This window comes from Mytilus californianus, unplaced genomic scaffold, assembly GCF_021869535.1.
Source record: "Mytilus californianus isolate M0D057914Y unplaced genomic scaffold, xbMytCali1.0.p SCAF_1, whole genome shotgun sequence".
NCBI classification, from domain to species: domain Eukaryota; kingdom Metazoa; phylum Mollusca; class Bivalvia; order Mytilida; family Mytilidae; genus Mytilus; species Mytilus californianus.
Window position 1 is genome coordinate 122797977 of NW_026262581.1, and position 22509 is coordinate 122820485.

The window sequence follows — 22509 nt, forward strand, 5'->3', positions numbered from 1 at the left end:
CAATTATCTCAATCCAAATGAAAGATCAGGACTGGGTTTTTTCAGCTATGTTTGTCCTCTAGTAATAAATTTTCATAAATAATACATATATAATTTTTTTTAACTTTTTTTGTTAACAGATTTCTTCACTGGTACAGCTATTTCAGTGGAGATCCCTGTATATTAGTACCTAAAGACCAGGGTATCTTCAAGTATATATTTATAATTCTTATATTTCTGAAATATATAAAACAGACTCAGCAATTCTCATGCACACGATGTCCATAAAACTATAGTATATTGATGTCCCCCCAACATGTAAATAAGCAAATTTTGACACCATTTTAGAAAAATTAATAAGGTTTATTCCATGTATAGGCAATAAGGGGTCTCAGTTCAACTAACTTTGTACTATGATCATCAATGTATGGTTTTCTTCCATGCACACAAATAACATACCTTTAAGTAGTGGTGAAAAATTTTGCCAAATATCTGCCTCAAACTGAAAGGTGTACTCAAGTTTCAGAGCAGAAACTATTTTTGTACATATGGACAAGGGTGACTAATTTGAATGAAATTTTTACCATGACATTCAATGAAGTTTTCCGTCTTGAATGAGTGAAACCTTCTAGTAGTGGTGGATAATCTTACCAAGTTTTATAACCAAACTCTAAAGAGTTTTAAAGTTAGAGAGCGGAAACCACTGCAGTACATACTACATACGCACAGCGGTGGCTTAGTTGAATTAAGAGTTTTACCAAGACTTTCAATGTTCTGTTCTTGTTTAAAACACTTTCTAGTAGTGGTGAATAATTATGCAACGGTTCATAATCAAGTTCCAAGGGGTTTTAAAGTTAGAGAGTAAACACAATTTGTGTACATATACACAGCAGTGTTTTAAGTTTTTGAGTATTTTGTATTTCATTTTACATGCTAGTGTACATGAAACACCTTCTTGCTGAGTTGAATGATCATGCCAAGTTTCATCATTTAATAACTCCTAGGGGTTTTTAAGTAAGACAGCTGAAATATTTGTGACTGACATACATGTACACACAGATGGTTGGACAGTAAAGCTGATTACTATAACCTTATAATAAACAAATATTATGTGAAATGTCAAAATATGAAAAATGGCATCATGATCTTATTGGAAAAGAGAGGCAAAAGATACTAAAAGGACGTTCAAATTCATAAGATGAAAATAAACAGACAATGCCATGGCAAAAAAAGAAAAAAAGACCAAAAGACAAACAACAGCACACAAAACGCAACATAGAAAACTAAAGACTGAGCAATATGACCCCACCAAAAACCAGGGGTGATCTCAGGTGGAAGTAGAAAAAAAAAATATACATTCCATTTAAGAAAAGAAAATTTCAGTCATTTTCCCCTCATTTTCTAAAAATTATCTGACCACTCAAATCAAGAGCCACACAATTTCTATGTCATGATTGGGTGATTGATTGATTGTTGTTTGATCAATGTCCAGTGGCAAATATTTCATGCAATTTCAGCATGTGATCAAATTATATGCTGAATCAAATGGGATTATAGGTGGTTCTATAAAACAGGTTGTCTATGACCATATTTCATATTTATGTTCTGCTCATACAGAACCTGAAACACATAATTAAGTAATCCAATTTTCATCTTAGTAACTAGGTTTGATCATATGACCCCTTTCACCAGGTAAGTAGAAAATCTTAATGATTTGAAATTTGAGATTTACTTTAAAAACAATGAAACAACATTACTGATATATGGTTTCCTATTATTCAAACCTGAACATTTCTAAGAATATGTTATTAACCAAGAGACAGAATAAACAAAACCATTATCATAAGAATTTGAAAAACGTATATCAATGAAATTTCTATAAAACAGAAACATTATATCACATAAAATTGACTTTAAACTTACGCCCAGTTTGTGATAAAACTGACATGCGTCTTTCTCTTGGATGTCCATGATCTTTACTTGGACGACGAGGTTTTAATTCTTCTTTAACCATGTTAAATGATTTAAGTTATAAGTTTGCTTTCATAAATCCAAGTCAAATACCCCAAATTTTACAGTTTGTATATTTTTCCAGTGATAAATATATCACAAGACCTAAACATGAAAAAGTCCAATATGTTTCAGTCTTTTGAATTTCAATAAATATAAACATGGATCAAACACATTTCTCCTTTATTCATATAAACTAGAAGTTTTAAATGTTCTTTATGTGGAAAAAGTTCCTGTGGTCCGGTAGATTATAAATCAATGACTGATTTCCAAATAGCGTTACTAGTCCTCCCCAACAAGTGACAATACATAAAGTATTCCAATAATGATTTTTTTTCCTCTGATACACTGAAGTAGTTTTACATCAATTCTCCACAGCAGGACTAATTCTCATAGAATAGAAAATCCACTTCAAAATAAGTAGATTAACTTTTCATTTCATACTTTTCTATAATGATTATTTGCACAGAACTTCCAATCTACACAAAAACTTATCTGTCAATTATTTGTAATAAAAACTTATCCCATCTGAATATGTCAAACTTACAAAGACACGTAATTAAACAATTATTATCACAATATCTCAACTCAATGTACTTTGTCAACCAAAACTTAGAAATACAGTCAATTCTGTGTTCAGTATGCGTAGGTATTGAGGATCTACACGATCTAGCTAAGAATGACAGTTTAAACACCCGTCACATAGACAAATCTCTCACTCTGATCTCATCATGACTAAGGTAAGCTTGATATAAGAATTTGCAAGGATCCAACTTTAAAAGTGTCAATTTTATAATCTATGTTTTGTGTTTATAATAATTTGAATAAATATTGTAATACAAATTGCAATTAAATAGTTCTAGAATTACAGTATGGTGATTATATAACATTTGTAAGAGATGATATTAATAAAGTGTATTACTAAAGTTTTAAAATCACATTACAAATTACTAGTTTTGCTTGATTTTTTTTAAAATATGCATATACAATTTCTAAATAATTATTCCATTTTAAATCCCTTTGTTTTTTTATACTTATTCCAATCAATTCCCAAGTCTATTATAGTTAATAAACTGAAAATTAAACTTTCAAATAAATTTCCATAAAATCTAATTATATAACACAGCATAACAACCTTTAATACATTCATTATGCACCTGTCCTAAGTAAGGAACCTGTTTCACTGGTCGTTGTTTGTTGATGTGGTTCTTAAGTGTTTCTCGTTTCTTGTTTTTTATATAGATTGGGGCCCTTTAAAGCTTGCTGTTCGGTGTGAGCCAGGTGTGAGCCAAGGCTGTGTGTTGAAGGCTGTACTTTGACCTTTAATTGTTTACTTTTTACACATTGTGACTTGGATAGAGAGTTGTCTCATTGGCACTCATACCACATCTTCTTATTTCTATTAAAATGTAATTTGAAAATTTAATATACTTTTGAGACAGATTAGCAAATTATTTAATTTTGGGATATAATTTAAGAAAATATCCAATTATGAATCAATAAAAGGACATGCATTATAATGCATCCTTCAGAGATCTGCACAAAAGAAATGATCACAAGTTCTTTGTTAAAAGAGGAGACATATAATACATTGTTTTGTAAGCCCATAATTTTCTTGTAACAATAAGGCAACTGTAATTTTTAATCTAAAATTCTGACTTAATTCTTCAAGGTAGGATACAAAAAATTGCCAAAAATAAAAATGAAGATAACCAATCACAAAACTGTCAATAAATTGACAAAATATAAAACGAAATGATTCAAATAATGCAAACTATGCTGTACAGATTCAGATTCAGATTCAGATCAGAATTTAAAGTTGGTCACTATGACCCATTAAATGTTGAAGAATTATACTATTTTAAAAATGATAATTCTACTAGTGATATATTGCTGATATATTGTTATTGAACCCTAAAAGGAAAACTGAAGCTGAGCAATCTTATGCTAAATTTAGGTCAAGGTGACATGATAATTATTGAACTGTGAACTTTACTTTCTAAGAAAACAGAGTGCTGAAATGTCTTTTATATAGTTAAACAAATTTTTGAGAAATGAGATAAGTGCAAACATAAATAGTGTGCAATTAAATGAACCAGAATCTTGTGTGCCATGGAGCATGAATATGATGATCCTACTGAGCAAAATCTCTAAAAACATGGCCTTTTTTCCAGTCATAGAAAGGTGTATGCAGAGAGAATTATGAATCAGATGTCAGTATAATAAACTTTGTTGACAGCTAACTGGTTCCTGTGTTAACCCTGATACAAATTTAGGTTAGAAATGTCAATGTTCCAAAAATCTAACCTTTTAGTTAATATTTGAATTGTAAAATTAGTATAGTTTTAAAACTCTAAATGAGCAATATCTGAAATTTATTTAACTAGTAATAATAGAATAAACTCATATGATATCTGCTAATGTCTCTTTTAATATAATTAGAGGTACATGTACTATAATATGCTCACAAAGGAGGGTATGACGTTTGGGGATGTTTTTTTACAGTTGATCCTAAAAGTCATTAAAAAAATATTTCAGAAGGATAGTGAAAAAGTTTGCTTCTATTGAAATTAGTAAACAAATAAAAAAAACAACATTGATAAAAAAAAATCTTGTTCCTTTATGTCATTGAAAAAAAAAGGTTTGTTTTTCATTAATATGAAGGAAAAAAAACTCCCCACACACACATGCAAAACATTTTAAATGGTCAGTTCTAAATTTCTTTTTGATCTTTTGTGATGTTAACATATAATTATTAACAATTCTGTTTTACTTGAAATATTAATATTTGTATAAAAATAAGGAGATGTGGTATAATTGCCAATGAGACAACTATGTGTGTACGTCATCAGAAAATGAATTTGCTTCACAACAAAATTATATGCAAAGAAAAAAAAAATTGTAACATTTTTGCTTCTCGAAAACAAGTTGAATAAAATCCATTTAGAAAGGACTCCACAAAAATATGGCTTGATATGAAATACATTAAGTGAAAATAAACAAGCATACTGTGAGTATTGCATGGCAATACATAGTCCCCTACCAGTTAAAAATTCATTGTACTGGAACAAAATTCTAACTTGATCTGTAACTTGTCATGGTGTAAACTATATAACAAATATCAAGTCAACATCTTCAAGCATGACGAATAAAGTGTTGAAAACTGATTATTTATAGATAAATTTTCGAAAGTCCAAGGACCATAACTCTGCACAAAATCATCAGACCGGAACAAAATTCAAACTTGAACTGTAACTTGTCATGATAAAACTATATACCAATTATCAAATCAATATCTTCAAGAATGACCAATAAAAGTGCAGAAAACTGATTATTTTAGTGAATTTTCTAAGTCAAAGGACCATAACTCTGCACAAAATCATCAGACCGGAACAAAATTGGAACTTAATCTGTAACTTGTCATGAAAAAACAATATACCAAATATCAAATCAATATCTTCAAGCATGAAGAAAAAAAGTGTGGAAAACTGATTTGCCGGACTGACAGATGGACAGACAGACAGAGTGCAAACCTAAAGTCCCCTTCGACTTCGTCGGAAGGGGACTAAAATTTGATGAAGATATCCTTACAAGAAGTGTAAAAAGGATTTACAAACATATAAACATGTGGTAAGATACGAAAAAAGGGAGTATGAGATTTGGAGGAGTTCTGAATGCAATGTATATCCATTTTTTAGATCTTGTGCATTTTGCATGTGGTTTAGAACCACTTGTTCTACATGATTTCCTAAAAATTCTGTTTGAAAAATATTTTTTTCAAACTAAAATCAATGAAAGGGGAATTAGCAATAGGATGGATGTATTGGTGTTCAACTTCCAGTGGCAAATATTACATGCATATCAGGACAAGATCATGTTAATGTAAATTGAATATCCACCTTGTCTTGCACTATAGACTTATACGGGATATTAAACTGCTAGTCCACTAGGTAACAGGTCATAAAAGGACATGTCACCCTACCTAGACATCATTCAGACTCGAGAGTTGACTAGTCTTTGCTCTTACTCCTATTTAAAATGCTTCATGCTTAGCGAATATTATATAAATATATCAAGGTACAAAAGAGAACAGCGGTCAGTCACTGTTAAATTTGTATGTAGAATGGAGAAATTCTCCCTCTAAATATTTTGTATCTGTAAAAAGGGTAAGACAACTTTAATTAGTTATGTAATCATATTCACCAAAAATGGGAATTATTTTTTCAGAAGTAATCATGCAGCTATATCAAATATGAGAATTGTTTTTATTAATGGTCAATGTAGATAAAATTAAATTTATTAGCACATGAAAAATGATTCAATTTAAAGTTATTACAATTATAAAAGATACATTAATCACCTATAGTAATGTTAATTAAACACCTGGACTCAGCAATTCAATCTTTATCTCATTTATTTTTAAGTATATACCATACAAAGTTATTCAAACGGTAGATATATTGAATTGTTGTTACACAAGCACAGAGATGGGTCCATACACATCCATAGAGATCACGAACTTGATAGTCACTTGGATATTTTAAGAACCACTACATGTTCATTGACAGACAATAAGATAGATCAAAATACTTCTCAAGGATCAATATAGCACATGCCTGCAAATAGGTTATGTAGTAGCTTGGTTAAATATTCATTTCCGTCTTCTTTTATCTGGTAATTCAAAACACTTGAAAACAAAAAATTATAAGGGATCTTTTGGTTCAAATGGCATTTATACTAAATAAAAGGTCAGAACAGATTATTAACACTGTTTTAGTGGTTGCTTCTATGACTTTATTCAGAATAACTGTGTAGTTCTTAGGATATTTTTATACTTTAAGACACAATAAGTATCACCATGCATCTATTAAGACTACATCTTTTATAATATTTTCTTATACATTGTATACACTTTCATTTGTTTGGACTAAATATGCCAATTTCCCTGAACTTGCTAATTTGTATAACACAGACTGTAAAAATACTAATCAAACTGACAAATCTATCATAAAACAGAAATAAACTTTATTTACATCATTTTTGAAAGAGACATTATGTGATGATATTTGAGTCATTGCATTTTTTTCTCCCCTGTGAAATCTCCAGCCTCTGAAAACTGATGTAAATGCATAATCTCTTTTTAGGTCATTTGTACAGAATGCCCTAATAAAAGCACAAGTTTGTACAAGCTCAAATTAATTCAAATTAGAATAATATTTTTCTCCTTTCCTGTCATGAAACTTAAATTATTAAGCTCATACTACTTTTTCTTTATACCTTTTGTATTTTCTAATAAATTCAAATTTGTAATGTTGAACTCATAGCAACACTGGAGTATAGAAATATGTAATTTAATAAGATATTAAATTCTCATTACCTTTAAAAATATGATAAATTACATGAATGGTTGAATATAATTTCAAACCAGCAGGATGAATAATTATTCTTTTTATATTCTGATGTTGTTTGTTCAGAATACACAAATGCTCATGACAACATAATTCAAAGGGTAAACAGAAATAAGGGGAGTAACTCTTTGCATAATAAAATAAAATGCCTTGTTTTGATGAGAGAAAACAAACTAAATGTATCTATAATTATATTAAATTATGTAACAACTGAAAAATGTTATGGCAATACAAGAATTGATTTATTTTTTATGTCCAGTGGTAAATTAACCAGAAATAAAGTTTCAGACATTGCCATATGACAATCAAAAAATGTTGCAAATGATTTCCAGTGGGAATGTTACTTTTAAAATGCATTAAACATAATCAGGCTAAAATATGGAATGATATCATACTTAGGAAGTTATAACACTGCCTGCGCTTCGGCACGATTTTATGATTTAGCTTTAATTCTAAGGTCAATTAAAGCTTTTTTGGTGACATAATCTGTTAAAAAAAAAACGTGAAAATCAGGATTGAATTCCAAAGAAACTTCCATTCAAAGTTTCCTGGATCCCTCCTTAATTTTGAGCATAAAGAAAGACTAAGCCTAACTTTGAGAAAATGTTTCTATTAAAAAATATGATCACTTTGAATCTGCTAATGTGGAGACAGTTATATAACTGTTGGCAAGGCAATAAAGATAAAAGGCAGAACAAAATCGTACTGTTCCTTCTATATATATTGATATATCTTCTTTAGAACTTTGCACAAAATAGTGCAAAAATCATACAGTGAAACCTATTTTTACCAGAAATTAAAAACAATTATAAGAAAATGACATTTAACCCAAAAATTTTACAAAATTTGATCCGATAACATTATTAGAAAATCATGTTAATGAATGTTGCCTTTGCATTAAATATTTGTTATTTATATCTGATTTCTTTTTCTAAGATATAAATGAGGTTTAGCTGCATTTTCATACTTTTTTCCGTGTACACATGTATTAATTTTGTAAATGATCTTACGTCTTGTTCCATTAGTTCCTATGATAGAGACAGTGGAATGTTTCCTATCACTACCTCTCCTTGAGGAAGCTGAAGGAGGGGCAGAGTTATGTTTCCTCCCACTAGATATAGGATTAGACACTGATCCTATTTGTACAGACATTCTTCTTTTGGCAATAGGGTCCATGTTCCAAATTTATCAAAATAAATCTGAAGTTTCTCACAACACCAAAAATTGTTAATGTTTTTTTTCCCAGTTTAACAAAAGTAACATACAAGTTAATTACTTCCTAAAATAGTTCTTCACAACAGAATAAAAACATTTCACTGCTAAATATCTATTTTGCTATAATGGTCATATCATCCACTTTTTCTACCGTTTCTCCTATGATTTATCATTCACATGTACAAATAAATTCTTAAAATAATATCTCCCAAAACAACCTTTACCAAAAAAAATACACAAAGTCTTCAAAAGAAGACAGAAGAATGAAATTTCTAAGTCAAGATTCTGTTGTCCGTAGACATAATTTAGTCTTTCATTCAAATCCCAGGAAATTAACCTTTAAAGGATATATTACAATGTAAATTTGACAAGCTAATTATGAATGATACCCTAACTGCGTTTGTTTAACATCAAATAAATGTTTGTTTAATATCAGAGCCCTTGTTTGATTTTCACAAGCACTTTCTTGTGCAGGTAATGCCACATCACTTAAACATTCAAACATAACTTAAACCAGAAAACATTTGATCAATACACTTTCCTTGTATCCAATCCGTTTAAACATTGAACACTTTTGCAGTTGTCTGGTACAGAATTACTTTATTTTTGTTATAAACTTATACCCCTTACCGTGCCTTACATTTGAATAAAACAAATTATAAAGAATACAATATCAATATGTGGTCAATAATGGAGTTACATGTGCGGTCAAGGATCATAAATAGAAAAGGGTAAGTTTTTTCCATAATTTCATAGCAATTTGCTGCAAAAGTTTAAAAATTAATCTAAATTTAAATTTATTTCCTTGTTCTTATTTGTCATGGATACTTAAAAAATAATTTGTTGGAGATATTGTTTTTTTTTCACTGGTGAACTCGCTAGGGTCTAAAAAGGTGAGTACACACTGTAAAATATTCTTAGTGAGAACCCAGGGGAGGGTTCAGTACTTAGAAACCATCACGTATTTATGAGCATATCCCAAGTCAGGAATTTCATCAACGGTCTTTTTTATATTCCAGGGTGTTTTTTTTTTTAGAGATAAAGATTAAAATATGGTATGTCATATTCCTGGCAAAACTATGACCTAACCTTTATAAGTTGACTTTGATACTTAAAAATAAACTTTTAGATATCAACATATGGACTTTAACATGGTCTAATTTCTAGAGTTCAACCTCTAAATGGTATTTTTTCTATTGTTGTATACACCACATAGCCGTTTATTCATGTTTAGCAATACTGGTAATCTGTGATGAGCAGAGTTTGAATCATGTCTTCCCCCCCTGGTGATATTTGGTAGGAACATATTTATACAGGTTAATATCCAGTTGAAATTAAACAAAAGAAATGGAACTCTTTATTAGAGAAGGTTAAAAAAGCCAAGTTGGTATATATTTGAATTGTTTTCATCTGTTTCTATGGGCTTAAAAGTTAAATGTGGGTGCATAATTTAGTATTTTTCGTATCTTATATATAAATTTTTACTTAAATTATAGAATGGAACATCGAGATATTTGTAAACTTTTGAATTAAAGACAAATTTTCACAAAACATTCGATTGTGGTAGGTACAAAAACATGTGGATCTTTTTTGTGCATAAGCATAAATTCCACCAATAAAAAATTCCACAGAAAGATGAATGATCTTCATAACCATTAATTTGCATCTCTGCCCTCGGCGACAGTTTTTTGTGAAAAAATCCTAAAACTGGGCAATTATCTCATCAAAAAGAGAAAGTTGAGTACACCTTTTCATGTTCAGGCGTGTTTGAGTTGACTGTTTTGTCTTGAAATGTATAAAGCAAACATATTTGATACATCATCTCGCTTCTAATCCTATTATTTTTATATATTTAGGATACAGGTTTATACAAAACCATTAAAAATTCACAGTTCTAAAAAATGAAATATAAGGGTCAAGTGAAATGCCTTTCTAATGAGTCATAATAACAGAGTAGGTGTGTTTGAATAACAAATTTTTAGTAAAAGTACTTGACGACAGACTTTCCAAGTGGATCTTAAAAATTTAATTTTTAGTGTGTGGTATTTAGGGTTATAAGTCTTCAACCTCTGAAAATATCTAGTCTGCCCTTCCACGAAATACTTAATTAGATTTTTTTTAATATTATTTTAACTTTCGAAAATTCCCCTTGGCAACCGATCAGAAAATTGTTTAAGTGGAAAAGGCCTAAAATTACATTAAATGATGCTTAACAGCCAGTAGATAAATTTGTCTTTTAACATACAACTGTCATGTAAGAATTATAATGAAGCTATGTGGATAAATTCATCGGTTTTCAAGAGCTAAATTGACAGCGCGTCATCCCTACAATGGCTTCCATTTCAACGCTTTAAAAAATTAGGTGGCGTAATGGGGAGATAATGTTGACGAAGTAGAATCCTAACTGTATAATTGTAGTTCACAAACTAGTTAATGGGCTAATTAATATAGGCATTGTTTACATAAGTTTTTGAAATGCTGTTGTGGAAGGGCTGCTTTAGATATCAACAATATGACCTTGTTAAAAGATATTTTTACTTAAAACATCTATATTTTACAAAATCATTAAAACATCCTCTGACCATATGGTATAAGGGAGACAATCCTATTTAAACTCATCATAGTAACAATCAAAATTAAAACATCCTCTGACCATATGGTATAAGGGAGACAATACTTTTTCATCTCTTATAGTAAAATGAAAATTAAATCTCCTCACTGGCAAGCACAGTGACCAAGCATAAAAAGTGTAGAGTCTGGAGATTTAATCTGAATTAGATTGCATTTTTTCTTACTTGATTTCAATGAAATTTTAACCATTACACTCTGATTTATTTATGATACTTTGTTATCTTATCTTTAAAAGCACTTAGTTATGAAAGGTGGTGCAAAAAATTAGGAATTAATACAATGTCTTGGGATATTTTAAGAAATTTGAGGAGCTGATTACACAAATGGGCATCTTCAATCGAGGATGCTGCTGAAAATAGACTATGTTTTATCATCTGGAAAAACTGCAATAATTCCCCAAAGGTAAACTGACAAAGTGAAGGGTCATCTTCAATGAATATCCAAACATTCTAGAAAGTTTGAAGGCGGTTGGCTGCAAAGTGTAAGAGAAACTGATTTTACAAAACAAAAAAGCTCCTTTACAAACTATTCTGCCCAATGTTCACCTTACCCATACAATAACTTGGATTTACATACCTATGCAGCCTGGGAAAAAATAGCTGACTTTTGGCAATGTACTTTAAATATGCTAAAATGAATCAAGAAGTTGTGACACCTCTTTCCATAAAATTTCTCTAAAAAAATTTATACAAGTTTTAGGGGAGGAGGGTCTATAAAATATACCTACAAGTCAAATCCTATTATAAATGTTATCAATGTTTTCCCCTTAAAGATAATATTTAAATATCTATGATTTTGTATACAAAGTCAATTGCATAATGCTAAAATATGTATTGTTCAAACTTCATCATAAAATGTATCACTACTTCCTTACCAACCAACACAGAAGCTGCTAATCTTTTGTTTGTATCGCCCCATTTGGATTTTTTCCCACTGTCATCTGAACTTCCATTATTCCTTTTTGATGAATCTCCCCCTCCTGAATTAGCCACAAAAGCCTTTTTAAGTAATAAAGTAGCTCTTCCTATCCCAGCCATCTCTGATCATCAGCTGTGGACGATTGCTTTATTTAATTAATGTACAAAATGTTTCTATCATCTTTATGACAAGTTATTGTCACATAAATTACTTTCTAAATTCCTATTTATCAAAAATGGTATCAACATTTGAAACTTTATAGATCCACAAAATCTTTAATAAATGACACACCTCGTATGTTACTAAAATATTATAAAAAAAAACTTTCTATAACTTTATAAAATAGAACTATTTTTACCAATTACTTAATGTTACTCTTATACATAAGATTTTTTTCTCTTTTACAAATCAGACATTTTTTTTGCAATTACATATATATATATTAATTGAATAATGTCTTGAAGAAAGTGTGATGTTAACTTTCTGTGCATAATGTTTAATTGTTTTTTTCTAAATATTATCATCATACATGAATTGTACCTACTTCAGAATATCTCAAAACCTACCTTATGTAAGAAAACAATAGAAAATCCGATAGCCAAACTTAACATGTAAACAAACTGCAGGAAATGCTTTCAGAATTTAGGCCCCAAAAAATTCAAAACTAAATAGTGGTTTCTATTTGGTGTATAAACAATGTTTCCTTCAAAGAATTTCAAAGGAATAAGTGACAACCATGCAAAATAATACACCATTCAGTTCACATACATGAGTAAACACAATATTGTATTGAACTAAAATACTATAACTAATGAAGGTTCTGTCCAAATATTTGTTATTTTTTCTGACCAAATAAAAATACCTTTTCTTGTTACGCTACAATCAGATATTTGATATGGCTATTTCTAACCCGTTAGATTTCCCTATAATGACTCCTATTATTATTTGATATGGCTATTTCTAACCCGTTAGATTTCCCTATAATGACTCCTATTATAAGTGAAATTTTGTGAATTGAAATAAATAAAAGAATAAACAATGTTCCATTAGATTTCACAAAGTTTACACTAGTTAATTGTGCTACCTTTTATCTGTTTCTTTGTTAATGTCCATTTACACAAACCTTGATTGGTGCTCAATTACAAAACTTTATCTTTTAAACAAATATTGTTTTGAAAAAGAACCAAAAAAGAAAAATGTTCATGGTACAGAAAAAATACTTCTAAGGGATAAGTTAATTAATTTTTACAAAAATTCCATAAATATACAATTCAGATGTGTAAATTTCAGCATGGAATTCGATAAGAAAAAATTCTCCAAAATTTCTATATTCAATAGTTAATGAAAAGTTACCTTTCTGATACCCCTAAATAAAGTGGTGAAAAGCAATTAAATATGTCAATATTTGTCTGATATATCACAAGCGTTTCATGAACACTACTCTGGTTTTAATGAGAGAAATTTAATTTTCAGATGGTAAAGGGTACTGCTGATTCCATGTAGAGATAAAGGTAATAAATAAAATTTTATTATAATAATCTTAAACATATATTTCCTCGTTTTTGCAGAAATTTAAAAAAAAAAAAACTGAAAATAATATAATTATTTATGATATATATAAAAATTCTGAATACTTAATATTGTAAATGATGGGATATGACCATTGCCTTTTTATGTATTTCAAAGTAACATTCAATATACAGCACTTCTATCTAAAAATGTGATGGTCACTTGATTTCATTTCATATAAATTTTCAAAACACAACATTCAATTTTGAATAAAATTTGTGATTTGTTAAAAAGCATAATTGTGTGCACATAGTACAAGATCAATGGGAAAAAAACTGTTAATTAGGTTAATGGAGCTAATAATTCTATAATCTTGGGTCACTTTCATATGGCATGTGTTGTTTTCATACTCAATGAAAGCATATGACGGATGTTGACAAATATGACATTGGTTGACCATATTCTTTAAATTTCATCTCACAATTATATGTTACATGTAAGTGCGAAGTCAAAGTACATGCTGAAACTTCAGGTACACTAATCTATAACCAAAGAACAGATCATCTTATGAACACAAACCTGGTTTATGTTTTAAGGTTAATTAAAATAGTATTCATAGTACAATGTAGCTGTAGTATTCAAAATAGTAATCATAGTAGCTGTAGTAGTCAAAATAGTAATCATAATAAACTATACTAATCATAGTAGGTGTAGTACAGTTAAAATAGTATTCATAGTACCTGAACTGTTCTTTGGTTACAGATCAATGTACCTGCAGTACATATATTCATTCCTCACAGATCTTTTTGAAACTATTTTTGGTATAAGCAGCCACCCAATTTTTCAGCTTTAAGAAGAATCATTATACCAACCTCAATACACAAAATGAAATAATTTTAAGACGAAGTTTCAAGAGCCTGTTTCCAAGTATTTCCCATATGATCTCATTTTAAACTAGGCTCAATGAAATTATCTGATTTTTCCCCAGCATCTGACATTTCTCCCTTTTAAATTAATTTTAATGGTTTAACATTTCAAATACAATATCAAGCCACGTCTAATGTCTACTTTTTTTAAAGGCTTTGTTCTGGTTTCTGAACAAAATAAACTTATTAATAAAAAAATATAACTTTTTTATTATATTTGGACCAACAAAATATTTTATAAAATAGAATAAAACTATGTTGATTTGCAGTATCATCATAGCCTGAAGTTCAACGCTTGCTACTTCTACTAATTTTTCACAACCACTAAGCAAGCTCAGTGACCCATAATTTTAACGATGTATTTTTGAAAATAGCTCGATGTACACTACATTTAGGCAAAGTATAAACGAATTTTGTCAGTTTTTGTTTACTGTGGATTAGTTATTATTCCTGGGCTATCAATTATCATTGATATCGTGAGTATAGGGAAACCACAAATTTATGTTCAGTGAAGTATAAATCAAACACATCCATGAAATACATGTACTATTTTTCCTCTATCCAGGAAAATTGGTACCCACAAAAATAAATGAATCCACAGTATACTTCAATATTACATTATAAACACAAAATAAGGTCTTCCAACTCATAACATGAAAGATCTAAATGAAAAATTATTTACTTATCTGACTTATCTGAAAGACATACATGCTTGCTAATGTAATAACTATTATAAAGTACCAAATTCATCTCAACTTTATTCCTGAAAATTTCCATTGTTGCTATAATATGAGTTATTCCTTTTTACAGTGATAAAATTGTTTAACTGGTTCAACTTGCCAAAGAACTTACTAAAATTGACAGCAGCATATGTTACAAATGATTTTTAAAAAGTTGCATGTCTTACATCTGGTTTTGAAGCTGTACATGTGTTTTAACCTTTCAAAAGGTTTGGTTATGGTAATTCAAATATTACAAAGTCAATAAGGTGGTATTATTGCCAATGAGACAACTATCTGTCAAAGGCCAAAGGACAAGGATAAAAATTTACAAGTCACCGCACAGCCTTCAACAATGAGTGACACCTATATTGTGTACAGTGTAGCATAAGCTCAAAAAGTCCCTAGATGACCAGATATGAAACACTTCAAAAGAGAAAATCAAAGGCAATATAAATTTTAATTAATTTATCAATATGTTAATGACAAATATTTTTTTTTAGAAATTTTAATCAAGTAAATAATGTGGAAGAAATGCTGAAAAAGAACATCACTGAATGTTGGCTGAGAAAACAATGCTTTTGTTACAGATATTACAAACATTTAAAGTTAAACACATGTTTCCTAAACTCACATATATTTTTAAAGACGAAATATTTGAAGGCTTGGGTAAAATATATATAAATTTGATCACTACAGTGTTCTCCCCAGGCCTTTTAAGCACTTCTGACATGTGGTCCTACCATTTCAGAGCATGGTCCTATATTTCTAGCCTGTGGTGCTATAATTTTCAGTAGCTAGCCTGTCAATACTCAGGTTGTGAGTTGGAACATTGCTCATGGCAAGGTGTGTTTGACTCTGATCTTAATTTCTTAATTTAATTTTTGCTAATTTTCCTGCCCAAAGGTCACTTTAATAGACTTCCTCCAATAACAACTGGCCACCATTAAATAGCCAAGAGTGCTAAAAGTAGTGTTAAACACCAACAATCAATCAATCATACATATACAAACATGTATAAATAAGATGTTACTTACTGGACTTATTTAATCTAGATATCATTCTCAATGTATGTACAGAACCTCTTAGTTTTATCAAAGCTGGTAAAGGTTCTTTAGAATTGAGCTTCATATCCCTATTGCCTGAACTGTGAGGTACACTTAATCCTGATTTTATTTCTTTTTCTTTTCCAATTATGTACTTTGATTTAGATCGGGACACAGCCTTCATTCTCAGTACATGTTAAATCCAAACACATAAAAAATGAATGCAATAAGCTATTCAATTATAACTATAATGTTGTCCAGTGTGTGCTGAGTGCTAATTGTAAAGATACAATTGATTCTACAGTTGACATCTATGTAAACAATGTTAGCAATACTTCTATGTTTATAAACAAGACATCATTTCAAATCATTATTTCTAAATCTTTACGAGAATTTTCACTTCAAGATAATTCAAATCCTTGCGCAAGTTTCTATACTTGACACTTTAATTTCAGCTTATTTCTAAGTTCTATAGTAATAAAGCAGATCTTATTGTTATTAAAAATATCTTAAATAAAATATTCCATATCTCCAATACTTCAAAAATTAGTAATATAATCAAATTCTCCACTTATCCCCTTCTTATCACAGTTCATAAATATTGAGAAAAATCTTGTCCAGGACATTACATATCTTTCATCAATACAAGTCATAATTTAGTTGAACTTAAGCAAGCAAATTTTATGTTAAAACTACATGTATTTCCATCTTAAGAACACTTGATTGAAAGTTTAATTGTAGATTATACCTGGATAAGAAGTAAAGATAAAGACTGTAATTTAATGTCTATTATAAATGTATGATCTTATGTCTTATGATCAATATTCATAAAATTTCTGGTTTACACCTATGACAATTAATTACCCTCATAACCATAAACAAAGAGCTTATCTTTATTCATGAAATATTCTCCTCCAATAGATAAGTGTTCTGGTCAATTGACAAAGTGTGCATACATATACAACATGTACTAAATGTTCTTTCAAAAGCAGGTCAATCATAATGAAGCTTATGAAAGATCTGAAACTGGCATTTCAAATTATTTACAGAGAATTGGCTCAATATCTACTCTCGGGCCATAACATGAAAAACAAAACAAAAGATTTTCTTGCAATTGTCTAGGTTATGGGAGATAGGATTGTACTTTAGTTTAAAAAAATATGTCAACTCTAACTTAATTTTTATGTTATCTATAATTACTCATTTTACAATCATTCTCCCTAGACCCTAGGATGCTGGAAACAATCATTTTTATGAAACTTGAGATTGTCATCTTTAGGTCACAAGATCATAACAATACTCATATAAGATAAAGAAGACAAAAAACAATGAAGAAACCTGTTATTTCAATGAAATGCCCATTGGCATTCATACCATACCTTCTTATTTTTATAATAGATGTTTTGGGCCTTTTGGGTTGTAAGAGTTCCTGTCAACCCCCCATGGCAAAGAGTTGAGTTATTAGTAATTTTTTCTGATGTTTTACAGTCAACTTTTACTCTCCCACACCCCACCCCCCTTAATAGTTTTGTTGGGTCACTCCTGTCCAAATCCCCAAAATAATGTTGTTGGAGTTGCTCCTGCCCATACCACATCCCCCCTTCCCCCAATATTTTGTTGTGTACCACCTGCCTCATCCTTTGAAGGTCCTGGATTCTCTTCTCTGATAAAAAAAACCCCAGAAAAAACAAGAATGTGTCCATATTACACGGATGCCCCACTCGCACTATCATTTTCTATGTTCAGTGGACCGTGAAATTGGGGTAAAAATTCTAATTTGACTCCTATGTTCTATTTTTAGCTATGTCGGCCATCTTGATTGTCAGGCAGGGTCATCAGACAAATTTTTGAAAGAAGATACCCTAATAATGGTTGTGGCCAAGTTTGGGAAAATTTGGCAAAGCAGTTTCAGAGGAGAAGATCTTAGTTAAAGTCAACAGACGGCGGACAACACCGATGGACAACGACAACCACCAAGTGATGGCAAAAGCTCATATTTAGGGCCAGGTGAGCTTAAAAAGAACACCTTACAATCAATCAATACACCAAACATAGTTGAATTATTACTTATAATTTCTGAGAACGGACCTAATCATGTAGCTTTAACCTTGACCAGTGATCCACGAAATGAAGTCAAGGTCAGGTGATCTGTCTGACAGACATGTAGACCTTGCAGTGATCCAATATACCAAATACTATAACCCTATTACTAATTATAAGTGAGAAACTCACATCTTGAAAAAAAACTGTGCAGTCCATGCAATGAAAATAAGGCCAAGGAGAGTGGACATATGATGAACCAAATATTCTTAACATAAGGCATGTATATATTCCGGTTGACAAGTCTACTTCGTTTTTGTTTTTATTGACCGACCGTGCAAGGGCTGTATAGCCAGTCAAGGTCATTAAAAACTTCCATATATATACTTCGTTTTTGACACGGATGGCAAAGTGTTATTTTCATGCGACATGTTTGCAATTTTCATTTCACATGTTTTCATGCTTGAAGCTCATTAATTACTCAGCATTTATCCTGAAAATTAATACAAAGCAATTTGTAGCTTTTATTTCTCGTTCATGAAATGGCCATTTATTTTCCTGTTTGTCCATGGACATAACGTTTCCGTGGATATAATGTTACCCCCCTTTTTATGATGCATGCATTGTATCATTACTATGTTGATCTATGTTTAAAACAGCTCAGCAGTAATATTTGGAGCAAAAATTTAAGAAATGATGACAAAATAGCATACCAAAAATATCGTTAGTAAGCTGAAATATATATTTATTTTCTACATATTTATGTCTTGTAAGATATTTTTTTTTCTTCTTTTTTTTCCAACCGACCGACCCAACTTTTTCATATAAAAAATGTTGGACACATGTTTCATATTATAGTTAAAATGCAATAGTGATTCTTTGCTTGATTGGTGTATCAATCAAGTGATTGGTTGTGTAAATAAACAAAAGCATGACAAATCGCCCCACTACCCAATCCACCCCATTTTATCAGCTCTCCCGCTCATGAAAAGGAGTCAAATTTCGCTGAATTTAGGCATGCCAACTTGCACCATCAATGAAAAGGAGTCATATCCTGCTGAATAAAGATCTGCCAACGCGACCCACTTATAAAAAGGGGTTTAATCTAAACTAACATCCCAACTTAACATAATAATAAGCTGCCTTCCTAAGGTTTTTATCAGTTAGTGGTGCAAGTTGGCAGGTTTCTATTCAGTGGAATTAAACTCCTTTTCATTAGTGGAGGGAGTTGGTTGGTCTAAATTCAGGGGAATATGACTTGTTTTCATTTATAGTAGGGCGAGTTGGAAGGTCTTGATACAGCAATTTAGCATGCCTATATTCAGCAGGATTAAACTTTTTTCATTTGTGGTACATGTTTGTTATAATGAGTGGGTGAGTTAGTCTGGAGCAATTTTGCAATAGGTGAGATGTCATGGATTCTAAATAAACTGATATTTAGACATAAAATGCATAACCATAAAAAGTAGTGTTCTCTTCATGGTCTATACTTCATCTCAGACAGATCTTGTTACTTCCATCCACTAACAACAGGTATCATGTGTTGTTACATGCTCCTGAAGGGAGCATAAATGGTCCATTTGGGTCTATACGACTATTCCTTAAAATAAACATCAACAACATAGGGACTATTATTTTCCTGTCGCATGATCTTGTGTGAAAATGGGAGAAAGGTTTTCTGTTCTTCTCAGGATTTTTCCTCAAACATCATAAAGGAGCAGATTTGTATGTGAGGAGCAAATGATTTAAAGTAAATTTGCATAACTGATTACTTAAAAAGTATAATATTATGAGAACAATTACAATGTCCTAAAAAAACACTAAAAAATCAATACACTAGTGTATCAAATATCCTTAACTTTTTTTTATGTTTATACATGTTTACAAATGTACATTACCATCATGACAGCAGCTGCCTGTGACAAGAAGCAACAAGAAGAAACATATAGTGACAGAAGATAAATTAAGCGAAAAGAAAGTTTAGTTACTTCGAAAACAAAGAGATTAATAAAAAAATCAATGAATTACATTTGATTATTTGATGATCAATATTGATGTATACCACTGTGTATCTATTTTACCTTTTTTGGTTTGATTTGGTTTGAAACTTTTAAGAAGATATTCAAACGTGCCAACTCCACATAAATCTTGATTCATTTATATTATATACACTATGATGAAACCAGAAAATATATTATCTTATACATTTCCTTGATTATATATAATGAAAAAACCTCAACATTTCCTATTTTCTTGAACAAATGTTTATCTTCTTTTATCAGTACACAGCTGTGTATCAGTGTAATGAAATATTGAAAATCACTTTATTACAAGTATATTTAAAAATCACTTTAATGCATGTTTCTATATTTATTCATTTGAAATAATTAATAGTTAGATTTCTAATTGAAGCTAAATTTGTTTTCTTGTTGCTTCTTGGCGCTAAATTAGTCTTCTTGTCTTTAATACTGAGACCAGAGACTGCCATGTTATAAAGCATCACAAATTAGTGTATTTGTTTACCAAAAAGTATCATAAACTTTCACAGGTAACAGTTGCCTCATATTCAGGGTTTCAGCTATGATTTTGAGGGCTTTAGTCACTTTTGCGCGAGATGAAAATCAACCTTGTTTTGGGTAACAGCAAGGGATCAAGGACGTATATTACTAGCTATGCATATGCCTAAGTCCTTCAAGGACTAGGATTTTTGAAGGCCTTAGGCATGGTACAAATGTTTGCAGTTACTGCATGATTTGACTGATGTAATGCTTAAATATGAAGATAAGAACAGGGATCTGGAAATCTAGTTCACAATTTCACTTAAGTTATTTTCAGGGGACATTCCTGATCAACAAAAGTTGGGTGCCTCTTTTTTAAAACCACAGCATAATTGAACTTTTAACGACTATTTCACTGCATAATCATTATCCTTGTTAATACATTTAAATCGATATTTGGAATTCATTTCTTTAAAGTTGGAAACAAGGACTTGTATCAATCCTTATTGGAAAGATTCTAATGACTAAATTGTAAATTAATAGAGAAATGATCACGTTTACTTTCGATTTTTAATCGAAATGAAAATGGGAAGTGACAATTGGATAATAAATTCAGAATGAATCCGGATTCATCTACGGATTAGTTTGTGTTTAACAAAAGGCAGGAAATTATCATTTTTTTAAATTAAGTTGCTTAGTAAGAAATATATTTGTCTCTTTCGTTTAATTTGATACTAAATGTTTTTGTATTTTACGTTTTAGTGTCTATAAATTTATATGAATACTTTCACGCATGTGCAGTACATAGTTAAGGAAGCACCTGTTTGACTCCTGAAAAGATTTCTTAACGTTTTGAATAAAGTTCCATCTTTTTAATCAAAATTGTCGAAAGGTTTTGACAAAAAGTTATATCAAATATGACAAAAATATGTTCATATGACTAAACTACGACAAACGAACTGCAAAATGTGATCGTCGGAAATTAAAACGCGAACTGTCCAGGGGAAAACAATTTTGTTCAAATGACAAAACTACAATAAACAAACTGCAAATTGTGGTCGTTTGACAAATATTAAAATTGAAATGCCGACTGACTGATTTTACTGGGATAAATAATTATGATGGTCAATTATGAGGTTTATTAATAATTAACGGATTAGTGACCCATCTGATGGCGATCAGCGGATTACCTGTAATCACAACTTTTAACACCTGTTGTAAAAGTTAATAATTAGCTGAGGGTCATAAAATTGTCAGAAACATGAAGAGAGGTAGAATAATAGTATTTTCATGCGAAAATATTTTTACACTTTCCAAATTTAAGTGACAAAATTGATTTGAAATACTTTCGTCATTTTGAAAAATGTTTCGTAAATGACAAAAATGACGAGTGCTAGCAAAATCACTGCTCCTATCATCTAAAACAAACAAAAACCAGGTAACATATTGATTGAGTATTTTTGGGGGTAGAAATGAGATCATGTAGATGAGCACTAAAAACCGGTCTTACTAATTTGCGAAAAAGAAGAATCTTAGCGACAAGAAGCGTCAAGAAGAAAAAATTAGCAACAAGAAAGTTTAAATGCTATCAAAAAAATAAATTTATAGAA

At 30.3% G+C, this 22509-nt stretch overlaps 1 protein-coding gene and 1 long non-coding RNA gene across 8 annotated transcripts in view; one reads left to right on the plus strand and one right to left on the minus strand.

The window, feature by feature from the left end:
- The window catches only part of LOC127711796 (MYCBP-associated protein-like), a 50059-nt gene that overhangs the window by 24751 nt on the left and 2799 nt on the right, over positions 1-22509 (minus strand). For 2 of the 5 annotated variants that reach the window (XM_052217955.1, XM_052217944.1), the window contains exons 1-2: positions 12728-12835; positions 12118-12293 (exon numbers count right to left, since the gene is read on the minus strand). The exons of 1 other annotated variant lie outside the window; for it this stretch is intronic. In XM_052217955.1, the coding sequence (XP_052073915.1) occupies positions 12118-12280 (163 nt within the window). In that variant the 5' untranslated portion in view covers positions 12281-12293; positions 12728-12835. Of the gene's footprint in view, positions 1-1902; positions 2447-12117; positions 12294-12727; positions 12837-22509 lie in introns of those variants that run through there. 2 more of the 5 variants (XM_052217934.1, XM_052217962.1) reach the window with 2 other exon arrangements.
- The window catches only part of LOC127712796 (uncharacterized), a 32574-nt gene that overhangs the window by 2948 nt on the left and 7117 nt on the right, over positions 1-22509 (plus strand). The window contains exons 1-3 of one of the 3 annotated variants that reach the window (XR_007987320.1): positions 2715-2729; positions 13635-13672; positions 18163-18368. This is a non-coding gene — a long non-coding RNA (uncharacterized LOC127712796). Of the gene's footprint in view, positions 1-2714; positions 2730-13634; positions 13673-18162; positions 18369-22509 lie in introns of those variants that run through there. The other 2 variants (XR_007987319.1, XR_007987321.1) reach the window with 2 other exon arrangements.